The sequence below is a fragment of the Lolium perenne genome, chromosome 1 (assembly GCF_019359855.2).
Source record: "Lolium perenne isolate Kyuss_39 chromosome 1, Kyuss_2.0, whole genome shotgun sequence".
NCBI classification, from domain to species: Eukaryota; Viridiplantae; Streptophyta; class Magnoliopsida; order Poales; family Poaceae; genus Lolium; species Lolium perenne.
Genome location: NC_067244.2, coordinates 193,166,786 through 193,190,152, shown reverse-complemented (window position 1 = coordinate 193,190,152; position 23,367 = coordinate 193,166,786). Strand labels below are relative to the sequence as shown.

General features: G+C 44.3%; 1 protein-coding gene across 1 annotated transcript; it reads right to left on the bottom strand.

Annotated features, from left to right (window-relative positions):
* Positions 1–1,907: 1,907 nt before the first annotated feature.
* Positions 1,908–22,870, bottom strand: LOC127317124 (uncharacterized). Its single transcript, XM_051347650.2, has 14 exons — positions 22,302–22,870; positions 21,715–21,783; positions 21,502–21,609; positions 19,921–19,986; positions 19,150–19,293; positions 18,379–18,426; positions 14,073–14,179; positions 12,407–12,481; positions 10,741–10,792; positions 10,054–10,628; positions 8,958–9,164; positions 8,753–8,873; positions 2,712–2,843; positions 1,908–2,293 (listed from the first exon to the last, which is right to left on the bottom strand). Exons 1-13 carry the CDS (start codon positions 22,677–22,679, stop codon positions 2,775–2,777), a joined length of 2,019 nt encoding a protein of 672 aa, XP_051203610.1. The 5' UTR covers positions 22,680–22,870; the 3' UTR covers positions 1,908–2,293; positions 2,712–2,774.
* Positions 22,871–23,367: the final 497 nt, after the last annotated feature.

Genomic DNA, 23,367 nt, shown 5'->3' with positions numbered 1-23,367 from the left:
TGCTTGGCTTGTGCAGCGGGCGGTAGGCGACGACGGAGAGAGCGGCGTGGAGGAGGCACGAGGCGTTAGAGGAGGACACCAGGTGCGGAGGTGAGCGGCGCAAGGAAGGAGCCACGCTCGCGCTTCCCCTAGCGATTCGGGGGGAAAAGTCGTTTCGGATGTGCGACTTGGGGAGAAAGAGCCGAGGGAGAAGATAAGGTACGGGGCCCACAGGATACGACTCAAGCTGTGGAGGCGGAGGATGCGAGCGACGCGTTCCCCTGGGGGAACGCCAGCGCTTTCCATCGCTAAAAGATACGGAGTACCAAGTAATGCTCACCTATATGTTCAGAAAAAAAAAGTAATGCTCACCTAGAGCCAGTCGACGTGGTGAGACTACACGCGTGAATAACAAACTCCAGATGCGGTAAGCTAAAAAAACCGAATTGCATGCGTGAATAACAAACTTCCTTTTGAACTTGGCGAATAACAAACTCCACATCCCTAGGAATACTTCATGGGGAATATTTTGGCGATAAATGGATAAGCACATGACTCCGGTGGTTTTATTTGTAATTATTTGGATGTGTGCACCACACATTCACATGTTTCACCTCAATAACAAAGATACTTATTTGTTTAACTCATCTTAGTTTTTGAATTTCCAGAAACGTCCCCATTGTTCCCGGCAAGGAGTGCATGGTGAATTGTTGGTGCCTTTTTTTTTCTTCTCACTTTCTCATGGTCAGTCTGTATGTGGTTTGATCACAACCCACTTTTTTTAAGTGCAAAACCCACATTTTATACTATGTGAATTTAATCTAGGGGAACGATTAGTTCTAGCCTAATTACAAGTAATCTGAGTTTGAGATTTGATTAGTATGTTTAATTATCGGTGAATGCCTACCAGCTATAAGATTTGATGGTACGTTGTGTTCTTCCTAAAATTTCGTTGGCATGTTTCTTCGTAAATGAATTAAGCTGATAACCTAAATGAATTGTATCTGGAGTGAATATATGGTGCTCTTGACTAAAATTTGTGTACTTTAATGCCGAGTAAAATCATAAAAGGGTTATGTAATATATTTTTGTAATCTGGTACAATGTTTCGATCAGTACATCTAACACCCTGATTCATATATAGAGATCACCATAGAAATGCAAAACATACTTTGTAAAAAAGATAAATTTTGGTGGAAAAGAAGTTTCTGTACGTGACGCTTTCTTTGTCTTTTTTCACACAAGTCACAAAAATGTCAGATTTTCACGAAACTTGATGTGCGCACATAGAATGTCGATATGCAAGCGCAGGAATTTTTGTTCGATTTTTTTAGACATTCCAAAATGTTTTTCGGTGGTAGGAGCATATGCTTCCATGTGCCGAATTGAATTTTTCATAGAAAACAGGAAAACTCCCTTCTTACCCTTAATGAACTGACCAAGTATAAACAGGCCAACTATTCATTTTAGCTATGATATAGGAGGCCTAAGTTGTAGAAATGATTGATATTTTTGGAATAATTCAGCGCTGTGGACATGGCTAACGAAGAATATAAAACAAAGTCCTAGCTGATATGATGTTAAAAATTAATATAAATACTCTCTCCTTTCCATGAAAGGTATCTGAGATTTATTAAAATTAAATGTATGTAGAAACTAAATCATAAATCATGTCTAGATGCATCCGAATTTAGACAAATCTATAACATGTTTCATAGAACGGAGGGAGTAGAAAACTCCCTTCTTACCCTTAGTGAAGGGTCCTAGTATCAACGGCCTACTCCCTACTGTGCAGTTTGCCTATCATACATGAGATGAGATGCCTAAGTCGTAGAAATGATTGATTTTTTTGGGAACAATTTAGCACTGTGGACATGGCTAACAAACAAGCTAAAACAAAGTCGAACTGCACAAGGCTAGTTAAACCGTAATGCAACAAGGGCTAACTGGGGAGGGCAAAAGGAGCATGTGTTAAATATACAGAATCCTCATATTACTCAGAACTAAATACGACTAGAATAATGGAACAGACAGCCACTTTACAACTACAAAAGTGCCAGAAAACATCATCAATAACCCTTCTCGCCACTTTGGCCGCTGATGTTTTCCTTACTCCAGACATATAATGAAATACTGTATAAAAATTGTATCTCAGAACGAAAGTTCTAACAGAAAGGAAGATCTGGAAACCAGGAGTGAGAACAATATCCCATAAGATTAGCCATACCGCAACCTAAGACTAGAATGGGTAATAGAATGTATCTTGCTCGAATGCTTATTTACCAACTTCTCTGACTCCGGTGAACTTCAAGAACTGTTTAAAAAAAAATGAAAGCAGTATATATTATAGAATCAAACAAAATGATTTTCCGCAATAAAATCAACCAGAAAGTAGAAATAACAAATACTGGTGAAATAAAACATCACAGATTAATCAACGGGAAGCAAAACATACAAACTAACATTAAAATGAAGGGTAAGATGACAGGCTGACTACTGAAGCCCGCTAAGAGACCACTGTTTGAAATAACCATTCACTCACTAATGCAGGTTCTGTTTTAAATGATCCACGCAGTTAACAACTGTGGAAAATTAGTATATCTGGTAATCAGGAAATTTGTGACTAATGCACAAGAGTTCGCAGAGATGATTAGGTAATATCTTTGGTTCCATTTTATGCAAGTTTAATTTTTGAAAGAAACTTAAGTAGATAGAAGAACAACAAAGCATACCTTTCATTTCAAGAAAGAAGAAACACCTTTGCACGTTTTACAAAAATCATCATCACAACAAATTCAGGGCTTATCACCATTCTTCAATACCAGGTGTCCTTCATCATTTGTGATGCAGATCTCAGTCACAGCCTACAAGTAACAAGATGATGTGAAAAAAAGGTCCATAAACAACCTTTACATGCCTAACAATACGGACATTCCAAGATATCTCAGCCAGAAGGAAAATATGGGGAAGCTGACCCGATGGTCCAGGTTTGGCTCTAGTTGCCCATAACTACCCTGTGTTGAACTCTAACTCTACCGTGTGATTTGCAGAAAAGATTGAGAATAGACTAGGGGTAGCGCCTGAGGCTTAAATTAAGGTTACCAAGAAAAAATGATTCTCAAGAAACCAATTTTTATCTAGATTGGGAGTTTTCAAAAAATTGAAAACCCTAGTTCATCCAGTTTATGTGTGATTTGCTTGCGACCTTCATTCTCTTTTGTGGGAAAACCCTACATCTGGCTTGTGAAAGTTTGTCACGAGACTGGGAGTCCCCCACCGCTCTCTCTCTCCGCCACCGCTCTTCATTGAGTTCTCCAGATCCAGCAGGCCCCTCCACTCTCCTCTCCGGTGCTGCCCGGCAGCGAGTAGGGCGAGGGTCCACCACTGTACAGTAGGTATCTAGAGTTTAGCCTGGTGCTTGGTTTTGGCGTCATGCCGGTAGTTTGGAGTGCTTCGCCGGTGCTTCGGGACCGACTCCGGCGATGTTTGACGGTGATTCTCTTCCTCACGGTGCTCCACCGGTCGGAGACGTTAATGAAGAGTGGTGGCGCCGTCCGCATCTCCATCAACAATAAGGTCCAGGTCTGTGTTAATGGCGACTCAGCTGCCTCTTGCAGGGTTCGTCTTCCGCTTCCGGGCTGCCATGGTGGCGGGATGAGGCGGTGGAAGGCTGATGCTGCTGGCGATGCTGGGGAGCTGCATGGAGTTTGAGGTGCTGCAATTTCTTGGAGATCATCCTCGATGGCCCAGGTTTGGCCGTCGACTGAACAAGCCGTAGGGCGGCTGCTCCAGCTCCTGTCGCTGTGGTGTCAGGATTTCAACCTCCTTCGGAGGCCCCTTCATGGATTCACGGCGACGCACCGCTTCCTGTGGAGACCAAGTGGTTTCGTCCCTGGTCCCGGCGTGGAAGGTCACCGTTCGAGTCCACCATCTGCCGGCGGTTGCAGAGGACCGGATTGCGTTTCTGCTCTTTTCTTTAGGGTCCTATTTGCATTTGCCGAGGTCTGGTTTGTAATAGAAATAGTTCTTGTGGGCCTCTTTGTAATTTCTACTGCACCGCTGTTTTAATGATAAACACCTAGGCCCTTCGGGCCGTTCCGAGTTAAAAAAAATACAGCTGGCTTGTTGATACGGTGATGGAAGGACCGAAACCCCATCTCTGGATTTCCACCCTCGAATTGGCCCTCTTCCCCCGGACTCGCAAAACCCTAACGCCACATGTCAGTGAAGGTTCTCCGTCCTGCTGCGGGTGGCCAGCCGGTTCAGCTTGAGATGCGTTGCTGCTTCAGGGTGTACGTGGGCACGAACACGGTGGCCCACCAAGTGACCGCTTGTGCCGCTTGAATTGAACGGGAGACGGCTAATTGGCTGTATAATACGCGTTTGTTTAGCTGCTACCCACCTGCCAACTTAAACCCGCCAGCTCCACACTAGTAATACTTCCGTACAGGAAAGAGCCTATGAGGAACGGTATACGCCGTCTGCTTGTATGCTGCTCCTCACGGATGTCGCGGACGTTCGTGTGCTTCTTATTGACGTCACAGGACGTCAGCTTTTCCTCACGGGCATCGCCGGCGCTGGCTGCTACTCAGAGCATCTCCACTCGTCCCCCCGAACAGGCCCCCGGCGAGCCATTTTTACATCCGGACGGCGTAAATCGGCCCCGTCGCGCCCCCGGTTCCTCGTTTTCGTCCGGATTTGGCCCTTCATCCATCCGGCGAGCCCACGCCATCCCCGGGGGAGCCCCCGGGGCGCGCTCGGGGACTCCGGACGAAAGATTTTGGCGCGAAACGTCGTGTGGACCCGCGTAGTCGACGACAGGAAAACCAAATCCTGTCGATTTTCCCTCCAATTTGCTTGCATATCCCCATTCCCTCCAATTTGCTTGCATATCCCCATTCTCTCCCGCCGAATTTGTCCATTCTCCTCGTCTTCCAGTTCCAGTTCCCGGCGGCGTCTTCTCGTCCACCACCGCTCTCCTCCTCGTCTTCTCGTCCACCACAATGCCGCCGAAGGCGACGACGAGGAAGCCGCGGGCGAAGAAGGAGCGGCCGCCGGGCATGACGAACGCAGAGTGGGCGGCGGACGAGAAACGGCGCGAGGTGGAAACATGCGGCAGGGCGGAGAGGGTAAAAAAAGCCGCCGCCAAGAGGGCAGCAGCGGCGGCCCAGGACGAACAAGCGAGGAAGATCAGCATGGCCATGAGCGGCGGCGGCGCCATGTTCCCCGGCCAATGGCCGGCGCAAGGTACAAGTAGTTCCCCGTCGTCCTTCTCCCCTTCGATGTACTCGCCGTCGCCGCCTGCCATGTTCCAAGAGGGCGCCTACGTCCAACCGCCCAGGTTCGCGCCGTCGCCGCCCGAGCTTGACGTCGGCATCGGCGGCCAGTTCGAGGGCAGCTCGCCGGTCATGCGACGAGGGCCGCTCCCGTTCGGCGCGATGGCGGCGCCGAACGAAGAGGAGATCCACGAGATGATCACCTCCGGCTCCATGGCCGCCGCTGCGAGCCCGGGGTTCTTCATGGCCGCCGCCGCCGCGAGCCCGGTGTTCTTCACGCAAGAGGAGGCGAGGGCGACGGCAGCTGTGGCGGCGCGCAACGAGCATCGGGAGGATGTTGCCGACGGAAGCCAAGCCGTCGAAGAAGAAGACGAAGAAGAAGAAGAGCCAACTCAAGCCGCCGCCAACCTGTCGAAGGGGAAGAAGAAGAGGAGGAAGGACTCGCCGCCTGCCGAACCGCGTATCAAATGGACGCCGAAGGAAGAGGAGTGCCTCGCCGAAGCTTGGATGACCGTGTCCACGAACGGCATAAACGGGGCCAATCAGTCGTTCGACACATATTGGCTTCGAGTGAGGCAGGCGTACGAGGAACGCAAACTCGTCGATCCCTACTTCAACAAGACGAACATGAACGTGTACCGGGGAGACAAGGCAATGGCCACCCATTGGGGGATCATGCAGACGGCGTGCAACAAATGGCACGGCATACAGGAGGAGGTCGACAAACGGCCGATCAGCGGCCACGACTTGGAGCAAAAGGTATGCTCCGTCGACCCTGCATCACCGAGGTACATCGTCGTGAGCTGACCCGTATCGCCGTGCTCTTTTTTCCCCAGCTGCGCCGTGCTCTAGACATGTACACGGACGACACCGGCCTGCAGTTCAAGTTCCTGAACGTCTACGCCCGCCTCGAGAACTGCGAGAAGTGGAAGGAAACCCGCACGACCCTCTCGAAGAGCAAGACCGAAAGCAAGACAACCCCGACGCTCCGGCGGCTTGCGCGGCGGAAGGGCGCCCTGAACTCGGCCAGAAGAAGCTCAAAGAGCTCAAAAAGACGGGCAATCCCGCCGACAGGATGCAGGCGTCGATCGACAAGTGCTAGGCCGACTTGAGGTCGCACGCCCACGGGAGGAACGACAAGTTCGACGACAGGTGGCGGGAGATGCTCGCCAACCAAGGCGTCCGGATCGCCCTGCTGAAGACGACGGCGGCGGCGAAGAAGAGGAACACAGACTTAGCGTTCCTGATGGGCGGCGGCAACATGGAACTGATGGACGAGACAAAGAATTGGTACCAGGGCCACCGCAGCGACATCCTCCGAGCCACCCCGGCCAGTCCTTCGTCGTCTCCGCCGGCTCCTACCTCGGCTTCCTCCCCATCTACCTCGTCGACTGCGGCTGCTTCGACGTCCACTGCCGCTGCTTCGTCGTCGGCTGCCGCAGCCGCTTCGGCCACGGCGTGTGAGGAAACTGGTCCGTCGGACACCGCCGTGCCGGCCGGGACTCCCGATGAGCCTGTTTCCGTGTAATTTCCCTCCGATCGCCGATCTGTGGCTGATCCTTTTGCTCCTTTTGCCGATCAACTGGCCGTACTTGTAGCGCGGGACGGCGCTTTGTTTGAATTTAAACTATGTCCGCCGAACTCCGGGTGGACGACTGGAAATACGGTACTCCCCACGACTTAATTTCGTCCAATCCGGCGGTTGTTTCGTCCGGATTTGGGCGTGGGGAGCGCCAACGAGTGGAGATGCTCTCATTGAAGTCTGCCAGATGTTCGCCTGCTGCTCATTGATGTCGCTGGACATCGGCGATGTCCGTGGTCGGCTTTTCCTCACGGACATCGCCGGCGCTGGCTGCTCCTCATGGACATCGCCACACCCCGGTTGCTCCTCAACGCCGCCACACGCCGGCTGCTGCTCACGGATGCTGCCACACGCCGGCTGCTGCTCACGAACGCCGGCTGCTCCGCCTAGACATCGTCGAATGCTGGCTGCTCCACACGGAAGTTCGCCGGACGCCGGCGGCTGCTCACAGACATCGCCGGACCCCAGCAGCTCCTTTACCGCGCAAGATGTCTGCCGTGGCGCCTACATCAGATCGATTCGGCGGTAGCGACCTGCCTCAAGCTTCTGCTGCGGCGCCGAATTTTGTGGAGGGCTTTGCCGTTGGTGGTCACTAAACCCCCGGCCTAGGGTGTGGGAGTGGTGCGTCGACGTACCGGGTGCAGAGGAGAAGGCGGAGGAGGAGGGGAACAAAGGGGAAGCGCAGGGACGGATCTGGATGGGTGGCGGCACGGCGGCGGTAGCGGGCGCGTCGTGAGAGCCCGTGAGTTTTCTATGTGTGTCCATGGAATTTCACTTAAGCGAATTAATTGGGGTGGGCTGGCGGCGCCGTGGGCTCTCCGTGACAACTTACAGGCCTATTGCTGCTACCCTGTAGCAATGCATGGGCATATTTGCTAGTAACTGGTATTAGGCTAATGCTAATTTAGTAGCTACTGCTAACACACCTTGTCTATCATCACATCACTAACAGCGGGCACTACCCTACCTTAACCTTGTGCCACTTCACCAAGCACTCACCAACTATCAACTGGATCCCTCACCTATCGCCAGGCAGTTAGTGGAGATTGCCAAATGAGGGCTCCTTTGATTTAAAGGATAGGAAAAACATAGGAATAGGAAAGGTATAGGATTGGAATGACATGTCTACTTGAAACCTGTAGGAAGATGAAGTTTGTTTGATTGTAGTAAAGGAATTTTTCCATGAGGTATGAGCTAATGCTTTTTTCCTACAGGAATTACACTACAAGCTTCCTATAGGAATTTTTCCTATAGGATATGTTCCTATGAATCAAACAACATGTATAGGAATTTTTCCCATAGGAACCAAATCCTACACAATTCCTATGCAAATCCTTTGAATCAAAGGAGCCCTGACTCTGCATAGTAACATTACTGGCAGTGGTTCTTATACTAGCACACTCTACATTTAGTTCAAATTTTCTTCTCTCCAGTATCCAGACTTGTTAATAATGGTGCTTATACAAACAAAAAAAGAACATCTCAAGTTAAGCAAACACTCTGAAGGTTAGGTGTTTATTGCAACTTGATTCCCAAAGTAACTAAAGGATACCAAATAGCAATAGCAATACAATAGACTAAATTGGTTTTATGAGCTGTACAAAGAATTACTCCCTCCATCCCAAAATATAAGGCGCCTAAGCTTTACCCAAAAGTCAACATCTTCTAAGTTTGACCAAGTTTATACAAAAAAATATGGATATCTACAATATCAAACGGACATTTTGAGAAACTATAGTTTCTGGTGAATCTACAGATATTGATTTGGCATTGGGAATGTTTATATTTTTACATATAGATATGGTCAAACTTAAAATATGTTGACTTTTGACTAAAGCTTAGGCACCTTACATTTTGGGACGGAGTATTATGCAACACTAGTGCAAAATTAGCAATAGTTAATTTAAGACCACACCTGATGGTACTCCTTGTCACTAACTTTTCTCTTTAGCAGTCTCACAGCATTATCAAGAATCTCCTGCTTCTTTAACGTTGCATTTGGTTCTTTATCACGGAATAGCCTAATGAGCACATTCCTGCAGGGAGAAAGTAAATTAATAAGTTCGGAGCTCTTGTCATTGTCAAATTGGTACTCAGTGCCATTTTCAAATTTGCAGTACCTCATAGTACCCTTCTCCTCGGTCCTTTGAATATATACATCATGGACAGAAACAGCAACAACCTTTATTGAAGCCTCAAGTTCTTTACGAGGAAGTGAAACACAAGTTTTTGCAGCATTTGACAGAGCTTGGAACCTTGCTCCATCCTTCCTGTCAGAGGCATACTTCACTGCCAAGTGCCTCAAATCTCTAACTACTGCCTGAAAGCTACAGTGAACACATCCAACATTATCGCAATTGAATAGTTCGAACATCCATTGTGGAAAAAACACATGTTGCAGGCTAAGGAAACAAGAGAGCCACTGAGTCAGCATACATACAGAAACTTAGCACTGAAAACACACTTCGCCAGCTACTCGTGTCATCTTATCTATTCCACGCACTGGAAACTTATATACTTAATCATAGCATGTACATGAGGTATTAAGGCTAGCAATAACAGCCAACATATATAACAGCGCATATACAAGACACCAGTAACTAGTAGCCTAATACAGTGGTAAGGTAGTTAGTTTAAGAGCTCTAATGCTGGTTTGCTCTGTGGTAACAAGTTAACTTCACATGGTAGGCTAAACTATTTCCATGCAACTGCAGGGTCTCGGAACCTAGGAGTGTCTCATCATCGTTTTGTATGCCAAACCGTATATCATTACTGCAAAATCTTTTAAGAGCCTGGCTTGGTATTTTGATGTAGTCCTGCTTTCTCAGCATAACCTGCCACACTTGCCATCAATGTGCGATGCGATGGAATTCTCCCCTGACTAAAATAGCTATAACTCGATGCAAACTAATATGCGTGATCAATGACCCCTACACTGGAGTGCTCCGAAAAACCAACAGTACAAGAATAGACAATGCTCGCATTTTCTTGCGGCAACAAACACCTAGATACTTGCTGATATGACATTAAATCAAACAATCTTGAGTGCTACAATCAAGAGTACAGGTCAACTAGAGATTCATAGTTTCCTTCAATTGGCATACCAACGCAAATGAATGAACTTCAGAGGGTAAAACATACTGGAAACTACTAATTTTAAAGAAAAATCAGACAGGATAAAAAACAAAGATAACCAGCAAATTTCTTAACAATTACCTGCGAACTTTATTTGCGATGAAGACACTATCCAAGACAGAGCGCACATGGCTTTCACTTCCTTGAACAAGGCCATCCTTGGTCTTACCCACAACTGGATCCATGCCTTTCCCGGGAATGTTAGACCTGGCTGAATTCTTGGTTTTACTTTGTTTGGTAGTGCTATATGTCTCTAGGGTGGCAGCCAAAGTTGCCTCACGAACTGACCAAGTATTTTCTTGCTCCCTGACTATGTGGGAATAACGTTTTATGAAGGATAAATCTGCTGCTACTATAAATTTATAGTCTTTAAGCATTTCCCTTCTTTTACCCAGTGGATTCAATATCATATTCCTTGTTCGCACATCTCCGAACAGTTTGTCTACGATTTCCATAGGTATGGATTCTTTTTTTGTAAATTCGAGTATAATTCTATCTCTTTTGGGAGCATGTCCATCATCATACAATAAAGAACTTTTGCAGACCCATAAACCACGCACCAAATCTGCATACACTGGAAGAATTTTCAGAACTTCTTCCTCTGAATAGGTTGGAGCAAGATGCATTAGAGCATCAAATCGATTCACTTGTGACACCTGATTCAATTAAGTGAATGAAAAAAAAAGTCAAGAAAACAATTAGAGCCTTTTGTTGGTTTGTTCTTCTATCTCATCTCGGAATTGGAAACATCCTGTCAGTGAATCTAACCTCAGAAAACCATTTCTTCAGGCGCTCCTCCAGTGGCAGTAAAAGCATCTCCCTGTTTATGCAATGCAAGTTAGAAATAACTTGCGAGTTGAGTTGAATAGTAGATCTCAGCTCCAAGTTAAACAACATGGGGAAGAAAAGAAATGATATAAAGCTACACAGTATACACGTTCCAGTGGGGCCTTGCAAGATTTTAACTAAGATATAAAGCTACACAGTATACACGTTCCAGTGGGGCCTTGCAAGATTTTAACTAAGGCAATCTAGACACAATGAAATGGAACCACATGCCCGTCAAGTTGATACTTAGTTTAAGATAAATAAAGACATCCGTGTGACTAGTTACGGTGGGAAAAGATAGATTAGCTTGGACAGACTCTACATCCAATTGTGATATATCTTTAGTTGCCACCTCTATGAATTATGACTATGTAAAGACGTCGAAGCTATCAGGGAGTAAGCAAGAATCGCGACATAACTCATCTTTCTCCCTCCCTCTCGCTTGATCTAGGGCTTGACTAATTTTAATGTCAACACAAAATAAGTTCTCATATGACTTTCAATATTTGCATATAAATAGCATTGAATAATTATACAGCACACTCAGATGCTATTTAGTATATCAGACAAAAGAAGAATCATTTCTTTCGTGAAACGCAAATGAACTTTGTGTTTCATTTCATTGAAAAGGTAGAGTTTGGTTTACAATCCTCCTAGGAGGCATGATACAGTAATATTCTTCTGTTCACTGAAATCGCTGTGTGAGAAGAATGATTTCATTGGCACAATATTTTCTTAACAAGACTGCTAGAGTTGAACAGAAAAGTGAGCACCCATTTCATGAAGAAATGTTCAAACATTTAATTAAGTGAAAATTGGGCCAACATTTTTTTTAGCTAAACATATATATTACGGGAATTGCCTCCAAAATATACATGTCTTGCTTCAATTGCATATAAACACAAAACAGCCTATTGATCATTTAATAGGAAGAAAAAACAACCTGACTGGAAAAGTGAAATGAAAACGCTTCCACAAAATGCTGTACACTTATTTATTTCTTTTTAGTCTTAACCATATATTAGCATGTTAATACTGCAACCTCTATATTATCTTTGTCGTGCACATGCATGCATGCTGTAATGTAATCCGTGACATATCCATGTCACTCTCCTACTAAATACTAATGCATTCCTAGTGTCTTCTCACAAATTATTGGGAGTCCAGATAGTCCCTGGGACACTAACTCGTAGAATAGTCGCAAATATAGTTAGTCAAGGATTCCAGTTCAAAGCAAAGTACTGATTCACAACAAGTTATGCGATGAGTTGACTGCCTCTTAATCAGAGTACCTAGTGATCACTGAAAAACTCTAGCTATTGTGGCAAATCCATTTGCTCATCCTTGACTGCAATTAGTAGGAACATAATCTAGAAAGTCATTTGAACAGAAAAAAAAACATGCATGGAAAATACTTATACTTCCATATATGCGAAAGTAACACTTCATAAGCAGAAATTTTCCATAAATATATTAGCAAAGTAGGGCTGCTCCCCTACAAAAACTGAAAACTCCACCAGACTTAAAAAAAAACTAAACAGAAATATACAAAGAAATGGCAAGATCAGTTGAACTTGTAGAGGAAAGGAAATTATGTGATCTGCACCTTAGCGCATGGCATCTGTTCATATTCTTGCTTCCTGTAGGCCCACCAGGACACAATGACAATGCATAATCGGATCTGCAGAATAAATTTGGAAGTTATACAACAAAAGGTACCAGTTCCAATCCGATAGTAACAGAAAAAGTTGATTGTTGTATATATTTGAAAAATCGCACTGCACCTCAGTACCGTTTTAATGATTGTCAGTGCCGAACCAACACATAACATCATGCACACTAACAACAATAATAAAACAAGAAATGGACAATAAACACAAAATTGGCTCCAGGGCATTGTTATTTTGTGCAAATTGATCATACACACTGTAAACATGGCATTGACTCAATAACACTACAAAAATCATGCCCATTTGCTAGAACACACATCAAAATATTGCTTCCGTAATATTAGCGTGAATATCTCACGAAATATAAGCTTTGCCATGATCCTCTTACATTTGTTCTCCCTTCCCCTCTATCTATATTGTCCGAATCCGTGAACGTAAAAGACAATACCCCCTGTACACAGAATGGACTTGTAAAGCCTGGGATGAACACTTTGCTGTGCCATGGGTAAGCACCAGGACCATCGTAGGAAAGATACTCGTGGCTGGCAGCAAAGAGATGCATGAACTCCTGCCAGCCGGCAACGGATGCACTGTGGTGCCATGCTGGAGAACTCAACGTTGGAAGCCTCCTGTCTAGGATCTGGCCTAGCGTCACTATCCCAGTGCTGTGTTTGTTACAGCACCTGTGGACACAAGCGCCTAGGTCGGGTACCCTGTGAATGACCTAGACGACCACTACTGTCAGGCAACTCCTTGGATCTGCTGGAACTGATCCCATCACTTTGTCTGACCTTGTTCATAGAGGGAAAAAAGGGAAGATAAAAAAAAGAGGACAAGCTCACATTAAGCTAGTTTACTGATTGAATTCAGATTTTACTTGTGTATCAAATAAATTTGATTTACTGGAGCATGAGAAGGGAGAGGGGATGAAAACAAGCCATGCTGCTTGGGTTTCACACAGCAATGGGACAAGAGAGAGGAGAGTATCACATGTATGTTTTCCGTATACTCATCATATTTTAATCAACAGTGTGTTATGGTAAATGGATTTTGTAGTTAACTTTATATTTTGAAATGTGACTGAGCACTTAACAAAAAATAACGGTGTCCTAGAGTCAACTTTGCAAAAAGGCTAAACCAAAAGTAATAAAATCAATGTAAACGATATGTCTAGCATTGAAAGTTCCATCTATGCTAAGATGTTTTCCTAATTAGTGAGTTTGCAGCGTCAACAACTCAATTACTCAAAACATACAATTGAGATATTGACCAGATTTTGCCAGCAATGCTTCAAATCATGCAGCCCTAAAGGAAAATGGGTTGCGAAATTAGAATACAGCTGAAATTTGATTGCCAGTGGGACAATTAGGCTCAAACTGAACATGCAGAACAGTCTTGTATATTATATTCTTGGTGACTCAGCTTACATGGCCATGACATATTTGCTACAAAAGCAAATATGTACTGGCAATCTTCTGACACAAGCCAACGATAAGTCTATATATAGGTTCGCTTATGTCTGTGCTACATATGAATATATTTTGCTACATCACACAATGTTACTCACAAAACAATACCAGGAACAACTATCACAACACTTACGTGCTCATTGTGAAATCTATAGGCCTGCTGTCATTTGCTATCATCTCAGTGTCGTACTTGTTTGCAATGTGACTCCCAGCTGGTTCGTATGTGAGCGATATCCATGGCTGAAATGACAAACGAAAAAAGGCATATCAATTATTTCTGAAGTTTAAATAACAAAATGGTGTATGGTAAGAACACAAAGATACTAAACTTTGTTCCATAATATAAGGTATAATTTGACGGTCCAAATCCATGGTTTAACCATGGAGTGTGTTGTGGCGCAACATAAGCTTGTGGTAGCCGACTTCCCTTTTCACGCTCGTGTGATGTGGGATAAAGGCATCAAAATCACAAGAACGGAGTGGTGGAAGCTCAAAGGGGAAGCACAACAGACCTTTCGGGAGAGGATGATCATGGAAGGACCATGGGACGAAGAGGGAGGTGAGGATAGCATGTGGGTGAAGATGGGTACTTGCATCCGAAAGGTAGCTAGGGAGGTGCTGCTTGGAGTGACAAAGGGTAAGAAGCCAGAAGCTAAGGACACATGGTGGTGGAATGAGGATGTCCAAAGGGCTATCAAGTAAAAGGAGTGCTACAAGAGTTGGCACCAGGATAGAAGCACAAGCAACATGGTAAAGTACAAAGAGGCCAAGAAGAATGCAAGGCGAGTTGTGAGTGGAGCAAGGGCGCAGGCCTATGATGAGCTATATGATAGACTAGGCACAAAGGAGGGCGGGAAGGATATCTGCAAGATGGAAAAATATTCGTGAGAGGAAGACGAGGGACTTCAACCAAGTTAAGTGCATCAAGGATGAGGCTAATCGACTTCAAGTGAAAGATTAAGAGATCAAGAATAGATGGAGGGAGTACTTTGATGGGTTATTCAATGATGGGAATAAGGGCACTATGCCCAAGCTGGATGACTCCTTTGATGACATCAATAGGTGTTTCGTGCCGAGGATCCAAGAGCTTGAGGTTAAAGAGGCCCTCAAAAGGATGCAAGGAGGAAAGGCCCTTGGCCCTGATGATGTTCAATTGAGGTGTGGAGAAGCCTTGGAGACATGGCAATAGTATGGCTAACTAAGCTATTCAACCACATTTTCCGGTCAAACAAGATGCCCAAAGAGTGGAGGAAAAGCATATTAGTAATCTTCAAGAATAAAGGAGATATTCAAAGTTGTACTAACTACCGAGGGATTAAACTTATGAGCCATACTATGAAACTTTGGGAGAAAATCATCGAGCATCGCTTGAGGAGAATGACGAATGTCACTAAAAACCACGCGATTTTCTTACTTCGCCAACTTATGGAGAGATATAGGGAGCAAAAGAAGGACCTATATATGGTCTTCATCAACTTGGAGAAGGCGTATGACAAGATACCAATGACGGTCATGTGGTGGGCGCTGGAGAAACACAAAGTCCCAACAAAGCACATTAGCCTCATCAGAGATATGTACGCCCGTGATAGTGAGACCGATACCTTCCCAATCACTGTAGGTCTACATCAAGGGTTAGCCTTAAGCCCATACATGTTTTCCTTGTTGATGGATGAGGTGACCAAGGATATATTCCTTGGTGTATGCTCTTTACTGCTGATATGGTGCTAGTAGATGAAACCAGGGCCGGCGTGAATAGGGTGTTAGAGCTATGGAGGCAGACGTTGGAGTCAGGACCAAAACTGAGTACATGCGATGCAACTTTAGTGGTGTTGGTGGCGAAGACGGAGATGACAGATTAGAAGGACAAATAGTGCCTAAGAGGGACACCTTCCGATATTTGGGATCAATGTTGCAAAGCTCCGATATTTGGGATCAATGTTGCAAAGCAATAGGACGGCAGTTAGACCGGCGATGCTATATGGGGCAGAATGTTGGCCAACTAAAAGACAACACATACAAAAAATGAGTGTTGCGGAGATGCGCATGCTACGATGGACGTGCGTCCATACAAGAAAGCACCGGATTAGGAACGAGGTAATTCGCGATAGATTAGGAGTGGCACAGATCGACGAGAAGCCTGTCCAACATCGACTAAGGTGGTTTGGGCATATCCAGTAGAGTCCTCCAAAAGCGGAATTCTAGTGAGTATGGAGGAGACTAGAAGGGGTAGATGACGACCAAAGTTGACTTGGGTGAAGGCGGTAAAAAGAGACTTGAGGGATTGGAATGTACCTAAAGTCTTGGCTCTTGATAGGACTGCATGGAGATCAGCGATCCATGTGCCACAATCTTAGTTTACTCTCTTTTTTCATCTTGTTCTTGTTTTTAGCTTCCTTTTAGTTCTGTTGGGTTTCATATCTAGCCTACCCAACTTGCTTGGGAAAAAGGCTTTGATGTTGTTGTTGTATGTTACACAAAATAGACACATTAGATTATATTAAAAAACTTTTGTATTATTGCGATTTTGTAACTATTGACTATTGCATGAGTAACTTGCAGTCAAAGCATGGATTTAACAGTCCGAATCCGCCTTATATTTAGTTTATCTCGTGTATTGTGTGTTCTTTGTACTATGTGTGTTTTCCAAATGTATACGCCTCCATTTTCTGTCCAACGACCGTAGGCAGACAGAACCCAAATCCAGATATGACTGGCTGCCTCGACACCTAGAGTGGATCAGTTCGACGTCACAATTTTGCATTCATTTTATTTTGGTGGATCCAAATACATTGCTATTTGTTCACGTATGTTGTACTTGTAAATGCACATCTTGGTACACATTTTATTTAACTAAAGTATATTGGGCTTAATACAATATTTATTATGCACCAAGATCTTTCTCATGCCAAAAATTGCTGAAGTATCAGCATTTTGTATTTGTGTATTAATACTAGTGGTGTAAACGGATTGGATCGGATCGGATTTTGCTCATACCATATCCTTTACCATGTATTTTTCTCGGATTCGGATCAGACCGGATATTGATCGGTTTCGGATTCGAATGCGGATATACCGAACTGCGGATTCGAATCGGAAATGGGGCCGACTCGGACCGGAAACAAAATAGTCGGATATATGATCTCATCGATAGATAGCTATAGTTCTTGCAAATCTTGAGAGATTTGAACTTTCCGTGACAGAAGAGACAACATAATGCGCTAAAATTCAAGCATTGATAGAAATTTAGAGCTAAACATGTTCGCCAAATGAATTTGGTAACTCAACAACTACTAACCTTGCAAGATTGGCCTTGGCTTTTGACTTAAAAATCGGATTATCCTAATTAAATTTCGGATAATCCAAATCCACATGCTATTTGCTATACCGTCTCCAGAGCACCACTTCGGAATCGGATATACTTATCCACCAGATTCTTTAAAATCGAATATGGATACCTTAAAACGGATTCGGTGCCGGCTTCAGTGCGGAAATTATCCTATCCGTTTACACCCCTAATTAATACCCCCATTGATTTATGGCATCCTGCTACCACTAGGTGCAACTACCGGAATACTGTATGGCTGATCACTCACAGTCACAGCAATCAGGTAGGAGACAATAGGAGGCAAGATCAGCAATATATCACTTACCCAGTGGATGGTCAAGATCACAGCCTAATAATAGAGTTGGCATTGACACCATCAGTAATGTTGCAGATCCACCTTACAAGATATGTTAAGGGCCAATTTTTTGCTGAACTACGACATGTCACATTTGTTTATAGCTGTTGTGGAATACAAATACATGGTGTTTTGTTTGGCAAATTCGATTACAAGTTAATTACCTCTCCCAAAAGCATTGGAGGCTATTGCAAAATTAGATATGTTGTGGCAAATTCAGTGTCCTGTTTGTCTGTTTGGCAAATTCGATTACAAGTTCAATATATCTCAAAAAAGCATTGGCCGCTGCCACAGAATTTACTGTTGTGCTCTTATTTCTAATTATGTATCTAATAGTAACACCAGTTGAAAACTCTGTTTGTACAAATTTTAACAAAAGCAGGTAGCCAAATGTTGATACATATCAAAGTGATTCCTCTTGACTCAACACTATTACCATATTCACCTCAAACACCAAACAAACCTGAAGTCATTCTAGTCGACTTTTGTGTATCTAGGGCCGCACACTATTTATACCCAGAAAATGTTCAGCCTTGTAAACTAGGAAGCTTGAATAGGTTCAAAAATTAACTAGCAAAATGTCGAAACAAAACAGTGAGGGAGCCGAACTCAGTAGAGGCTTACTATGGAGAGAACCAAGACTAGAAGACCCAAATTTCAGTAGAAGATATAACAAAAATGAACTGGACCAAAAGAAAGCCTAGAATGTAAGACAGATAAATTTACATTAAGTGAAAAACTAATATCCTTATTACAAACCTCAGATTCTTCAGCGGAGTCCTTGGAACCATCTGAGCGCTCATTTCCCTGGGAGCATAAGGTAAGCGACAATGAAGACATGAATAGACGCTCAGAGCTAGCAGCAAAAAGGCAACAGTCTTAACATTACTGCAGCCCTTTCTCTACAGAAGTAAGCAGGGTAGTTCAAGAATATGATGCTCAAAAACAGCACACATGGAATACATTACATACACCAATAGGAAGGGTGTGCCATATTTCAGCATGACATCTGTTCTCCTCAGTGTTATACATTAAATGCGCACATTCACTAAGCAAACCTTAGATCATTGACAACAGAACATTTTTTTCTCATAATCGCAGGAAAGTACGCATTCAGATGTTGTACCTGCTTAGCCGAGCCTCAGAGAGCGAATACCATACATGCAACTTTTCTTGCAGAAGTTAATACCGAAAGGGCTAACTCCAATAAAATACCAATTTAAAAACAGACAGAAATCATCTGTATGCTACTCTTACTGTTGACGTGTTGTTCCATGAATGTGGAGTAACATGGGAACCAGAGGTTGTTATGTTGGCAAAGCCAGTTCACTGTCACCAACACGCATTACGAAACATTATTGCATGGCTCAATTTGTTTGTTACATTTTAAGAGGTAGCTTTCAGTTGCCCCTGGTTGTCTAGATAACTATTAGCAGAGATTGTGGCTAGGGAAGATATTTCGATGTTCATCAAACTTGTTGTGAACACACAACAAAATAGTAGCAATGCTGGCGAGAACTAGTGCCGCACCTTAACTGATGGAGCCGCTGGACCACCTGTACGAACATTTGTTTCTACCCGTTGTAAAGGCTGCCTAGTATGTGATCCACCAGAATTTAGATGTGACATCGATGGTCGCAGTTGCATCACTGCATCAATATGATTTAAATAAACCTGTGAAACAAAGCAAGGGGATCAATTATGTTCATTTACATCACATGACCAAACACCTTGCATTAATCAGTTGCCTAGAATAAAAGTTCTTTCAGAAGGTACAAGTTTTCCTGCAATGGGTAGGCTGTGAACTATAGCTACTATCCAACAAGTACAAGAAGCTAATTAGGGACAAAACAAGTTAACAAACTCAGTACCACTAACTCTCGTGCAATTGTTTCAACTTCTCGAGTGTAGGAGTACTAGCCTTATCTGACTGCATGTACATCAAGTTCCACCAGAACTATTTAAACATAAGAGTACCGAATCAATCTGTCCATAATTCAGGAGCATGCTCATGAATACTTCAATTTATCTCAAACAAGGAGATGGATTAAAACCTCTCAATCCAATACACCATTAGAACCATGAAGAACAGGTCTCTATACGCCATTGCAGGTTAAGGATTTAGTTCAATATTCATGGCACAGTTGGCCAAAGCAAAGTGAGGCACACCACGATTCATTTTGTTCAATGTTCATGGCACAGATGGCCTAAGCTAAGTGAGGCACACCAGAAGTACATATGCAACTTTCGTGGCTAATTCGCCATAGACAATACATACATAAAAATTGTTCTGCTACTTACCAAGTTGCCTCGAAGAACCCCAACTGCATAATCAGTCACATCAGCTGCTTTCGATGATGATAGTGTCTGCCACAACATAAACCCAACGATATCAATGAAATTATTCAGACATACCAGCTGGGGAAGAAAAGAACAGTTCGGATGAAAACTGAACTACTGCCCAACGAAGAACCAGCATAAGGCTCTGTTTGTCTGGGCTCCTCCCAGCCGCTCCAACAGCTTCTGGGCTGTGGAAGCCGGAGCCCAAACAAACACCACTTTTTTGGCCACCCACGCAGCGGCTTGAGTGGAGCGCTTTCAAAAATTGCACTACAGACCAGAAGCTACGACTTCTGTGTTTCTTCCAGCCGCAGCAGCTCCAAACTCTGAGTTTTACCGGTATACCGTCCCACCAAATCACATACAACAACTATGCCCTGGAACAAATAAGTAACTCCTGTAGCACCCCCCACCCCCACCCAAAATACAGAACTACATTCTGCAGCACAATCCATGAATGAGGAATGCCAAAAGGATCAGCCAGGAATGTATGCGGCAAAAATCAACCAACAGTGACACTATGCGGCATTACTCCATGTCTTATACAAGGCGAACTCTAGATGTGAGCACAACGTAATAAGAGTGCAGAATCTGAAGAAAACCATTCCAGCATACTGAATTTAATTATTATTACAAAAAAAGGAGGGAACTACTATGACAATGGCATTCCACCTGTTGACTCTAACCCTTGATTGAGGGCGAATGAACCTGTGTCAGGGGACACAGCACCGATCTGAAATCGGTGCTATTATGGTCTTTTCTTTAGCGTAACTTACAAGAACCACATTACTCCAATACTCCTCTCCTCCCACCCCCTCACCTTCTTTTCTGCTCATGCCTCCTGCCAATCAACCAGTATTTATTTTGCCCTCTTCCAACGGGTTTACTCTGCTCTACTCCTTTATATTCAGATAAAATAATTGTGTGGCTAGTTGGCTAACAGGGAGCATTCATCTTAAGACTTAGGAGACTTCAGGGGATTATTGCTTGATTTTACCACATCAAGGTTCTCTAAAAAAAATGTCCTCTATATTAATAGTATTAACAAGAAGTTGACAGGAGACTAGACTCGAAATCCGTACAGCTTGACAAAGCACTTTTCGAGTCTAGTCTCCTGTCATGCACCAAGCCGCACCCTTTGCACTTTTGACAGCACAAATAGGTAAGGCTATGGAATAGCCACAAGGCCAGCTATGCACGTTACTCTGAATAAACAATCAACATGATTTTTCAACACAAAACTAAATAAGCAGAAAGCACATGGACAAATTATCCATTCAGATAAATAGTCATTTATAATAGCGGGATAACATCAAGGAGAAACCTATGGTGCACTATAAACAGCGATCATCGAGTAAGTATCCATAAATTAAGCTTACAAATATTAATAACAATTGAATGGATAATGTAAGCTTCAACAATAAATTTCACATAAAATTACTGAGCACCCAAGGAATCATACATAGTTAAATATCATAGAGAAGCATGATAAATAATCCAAAGAGTTAAGTCTGTAATAAATTATGTGACAGTAAGACCCACCTGCTTTGTTAGTCTCGCAGATGCAGAAACCTCTGGGTCGTAATTATCACTGTTAGTATCGATATCCAAATCTACTTCAACTTCTGAGCTCCGCGGCTTCACGCGAACCTGATTTGATCATAATCCTTTTAATGAAGTAAAAAAAAAACTAATATGCTATCAACTGACAGACATTAACCGTGAAAAGGGAGATACAGCTAGCAGGGGTCGTACCTCCTTACAGATCTCATTAAGCTCATACGGGCGCCAGCATGGCCTCAGCGGATATTGCATAATGTAAAGCTGTGAAGTTCCCATATACGAAATTAAGTTCAGAAATAGATATAACACAAAGAAGAGCAGTCTACAGGTGAGCATTATAATAGAAGTTGATGAGTACCAAAGGACCGCAAAGGTCCAGCATAGTTCAGTTCAACCAAACCAATACAAAAAATCGATAACAGACTGAAATAGCCCTTTCATAGTCAAGCTACTGTTGTCTATCTTAAACTGATTAACCATATAGTTCAGTTCAGCCAAACTAGCTAACTGTACATCAAATAAGTTCAGCAAATATAGGGTCCTCTATTGCCACTGGGAGAGAGAATCAGATCACTATCAAGATGGAAACGCCATATAAAAACACTTCATTAATCATCAGCGACACTGAAAACTAAACCAACCAACACAGACAGCATTCATAGCCACAGCAGAGTCAATCAGGCCGCAGAATCATGCAAGCACTAAAAGCAGCTTAGAAAAACTTAACACTACGGCACAAAGGAACAGGAACGGAGTCAGCGAGCGTTGGAACACTTTACCATGGTGTCCTCGTCGAAGGGCTTGGGCGTGAAATACACATCGATCTCCCGCACCACGAAGTCCTCGTCCTCGACCTCGTGATCCATCTCATCCGCGCCCACGCCAGCGCCCACCACGTCCGTCTCCATCGCGTCCACGCTATCCTCCGGCAGCGGGGCCGCCGCCGCGCGGGGTTCATCCTCCTGTACTGGCTCGGGCGCGGGCACCGGCTCGGGCTCCGGTTTGGGTTTTGCTTTTGGTTTCGGCTTAGGCTTGGCCTTCGGCTTGCCCTTGATGTTGGGGGCGAAGCGGGTGGAGGGGGCGGCGGCGGCGGCGGAAGAGGCGGGGCCGTCAAGAGAGGCGAGGTCCGCCATGTCGATGTCGGCGTCGATCCCCATGGCCGCCGCGGTGTAGTCCTAGGGTTTCGTGCCGGTGGGGGTTTAGGAGAGTAGTTTGGAGTTCGGAGGCGGGGGCGGCACGGCGGAGGCTCGTCTGAAGTGGCGCGGGCGACGAGAGCTGGGTGGAGGCGGAGGCTGGGTGGCGGCTTGTGGGTAGGGTCTCGGACTTCTCCGGCGGTCTCCTTTTTTTTCTAGGGGACGGTCTCGGCCTCTCGGGTAGTCGGTTTGGTGGCCCAGTGCGTCTTGTAATTGGGCCGGGCCTCTTGTGTGGCCTGTGGAGAAAAGTAGAAGGCTTTCTCGTAATTTCGCTTTTTATCTTTACTAGTTGAATGCCCGTGCGTTGCTACGGAATAATAAAAATAAAAACTATAAAAATAATTATTAGATGGATTTATAATGGTGACATCATATAGATTGGAGAAAAAAGCTCCAGCACTCTATCTAATCTCCATATGCACAAGCAAATCCTAAACAAAGAATTAAAACTCCACCCTAAGAATTGGAATTTAGAGTAATGAATATGTATTTAGCTTGTATTGATTGATGTTTACAGGGTATAACATATAGACTGCAGTGCATCAACTAAATACAGGGCACGATCACATGCCTAATCTGCTATTAAAAACACCAAAATCTCTAGAGGCTCATGCAGCTTTAGACCCAAGTATGCATGTTTTTTGTAGGCACA

Coding starts and splice junctions, on each gene's coding strand:
- LOC127317124 (XM_051347650.2), bottom strand. CDS start 22,679: ATGGGGATCGACGCCGACATCGACATGGCGGACCTCGCCTCTCTTGAC. Junction 14,180..18,378: donor ACTCCGCTGAAGAATCTGAG/GTTTGTAATAAG, acceptor TTGTCATTTCAG/CCATGGATATCGCTCACATA. Junction 2,844..8,752: donor GTGACAAGGAGTACCATCAG/GTGTGGTCTTAA, acceptor TGTTACTTGTAG/GCTGTGACTGAGATCTGCAT.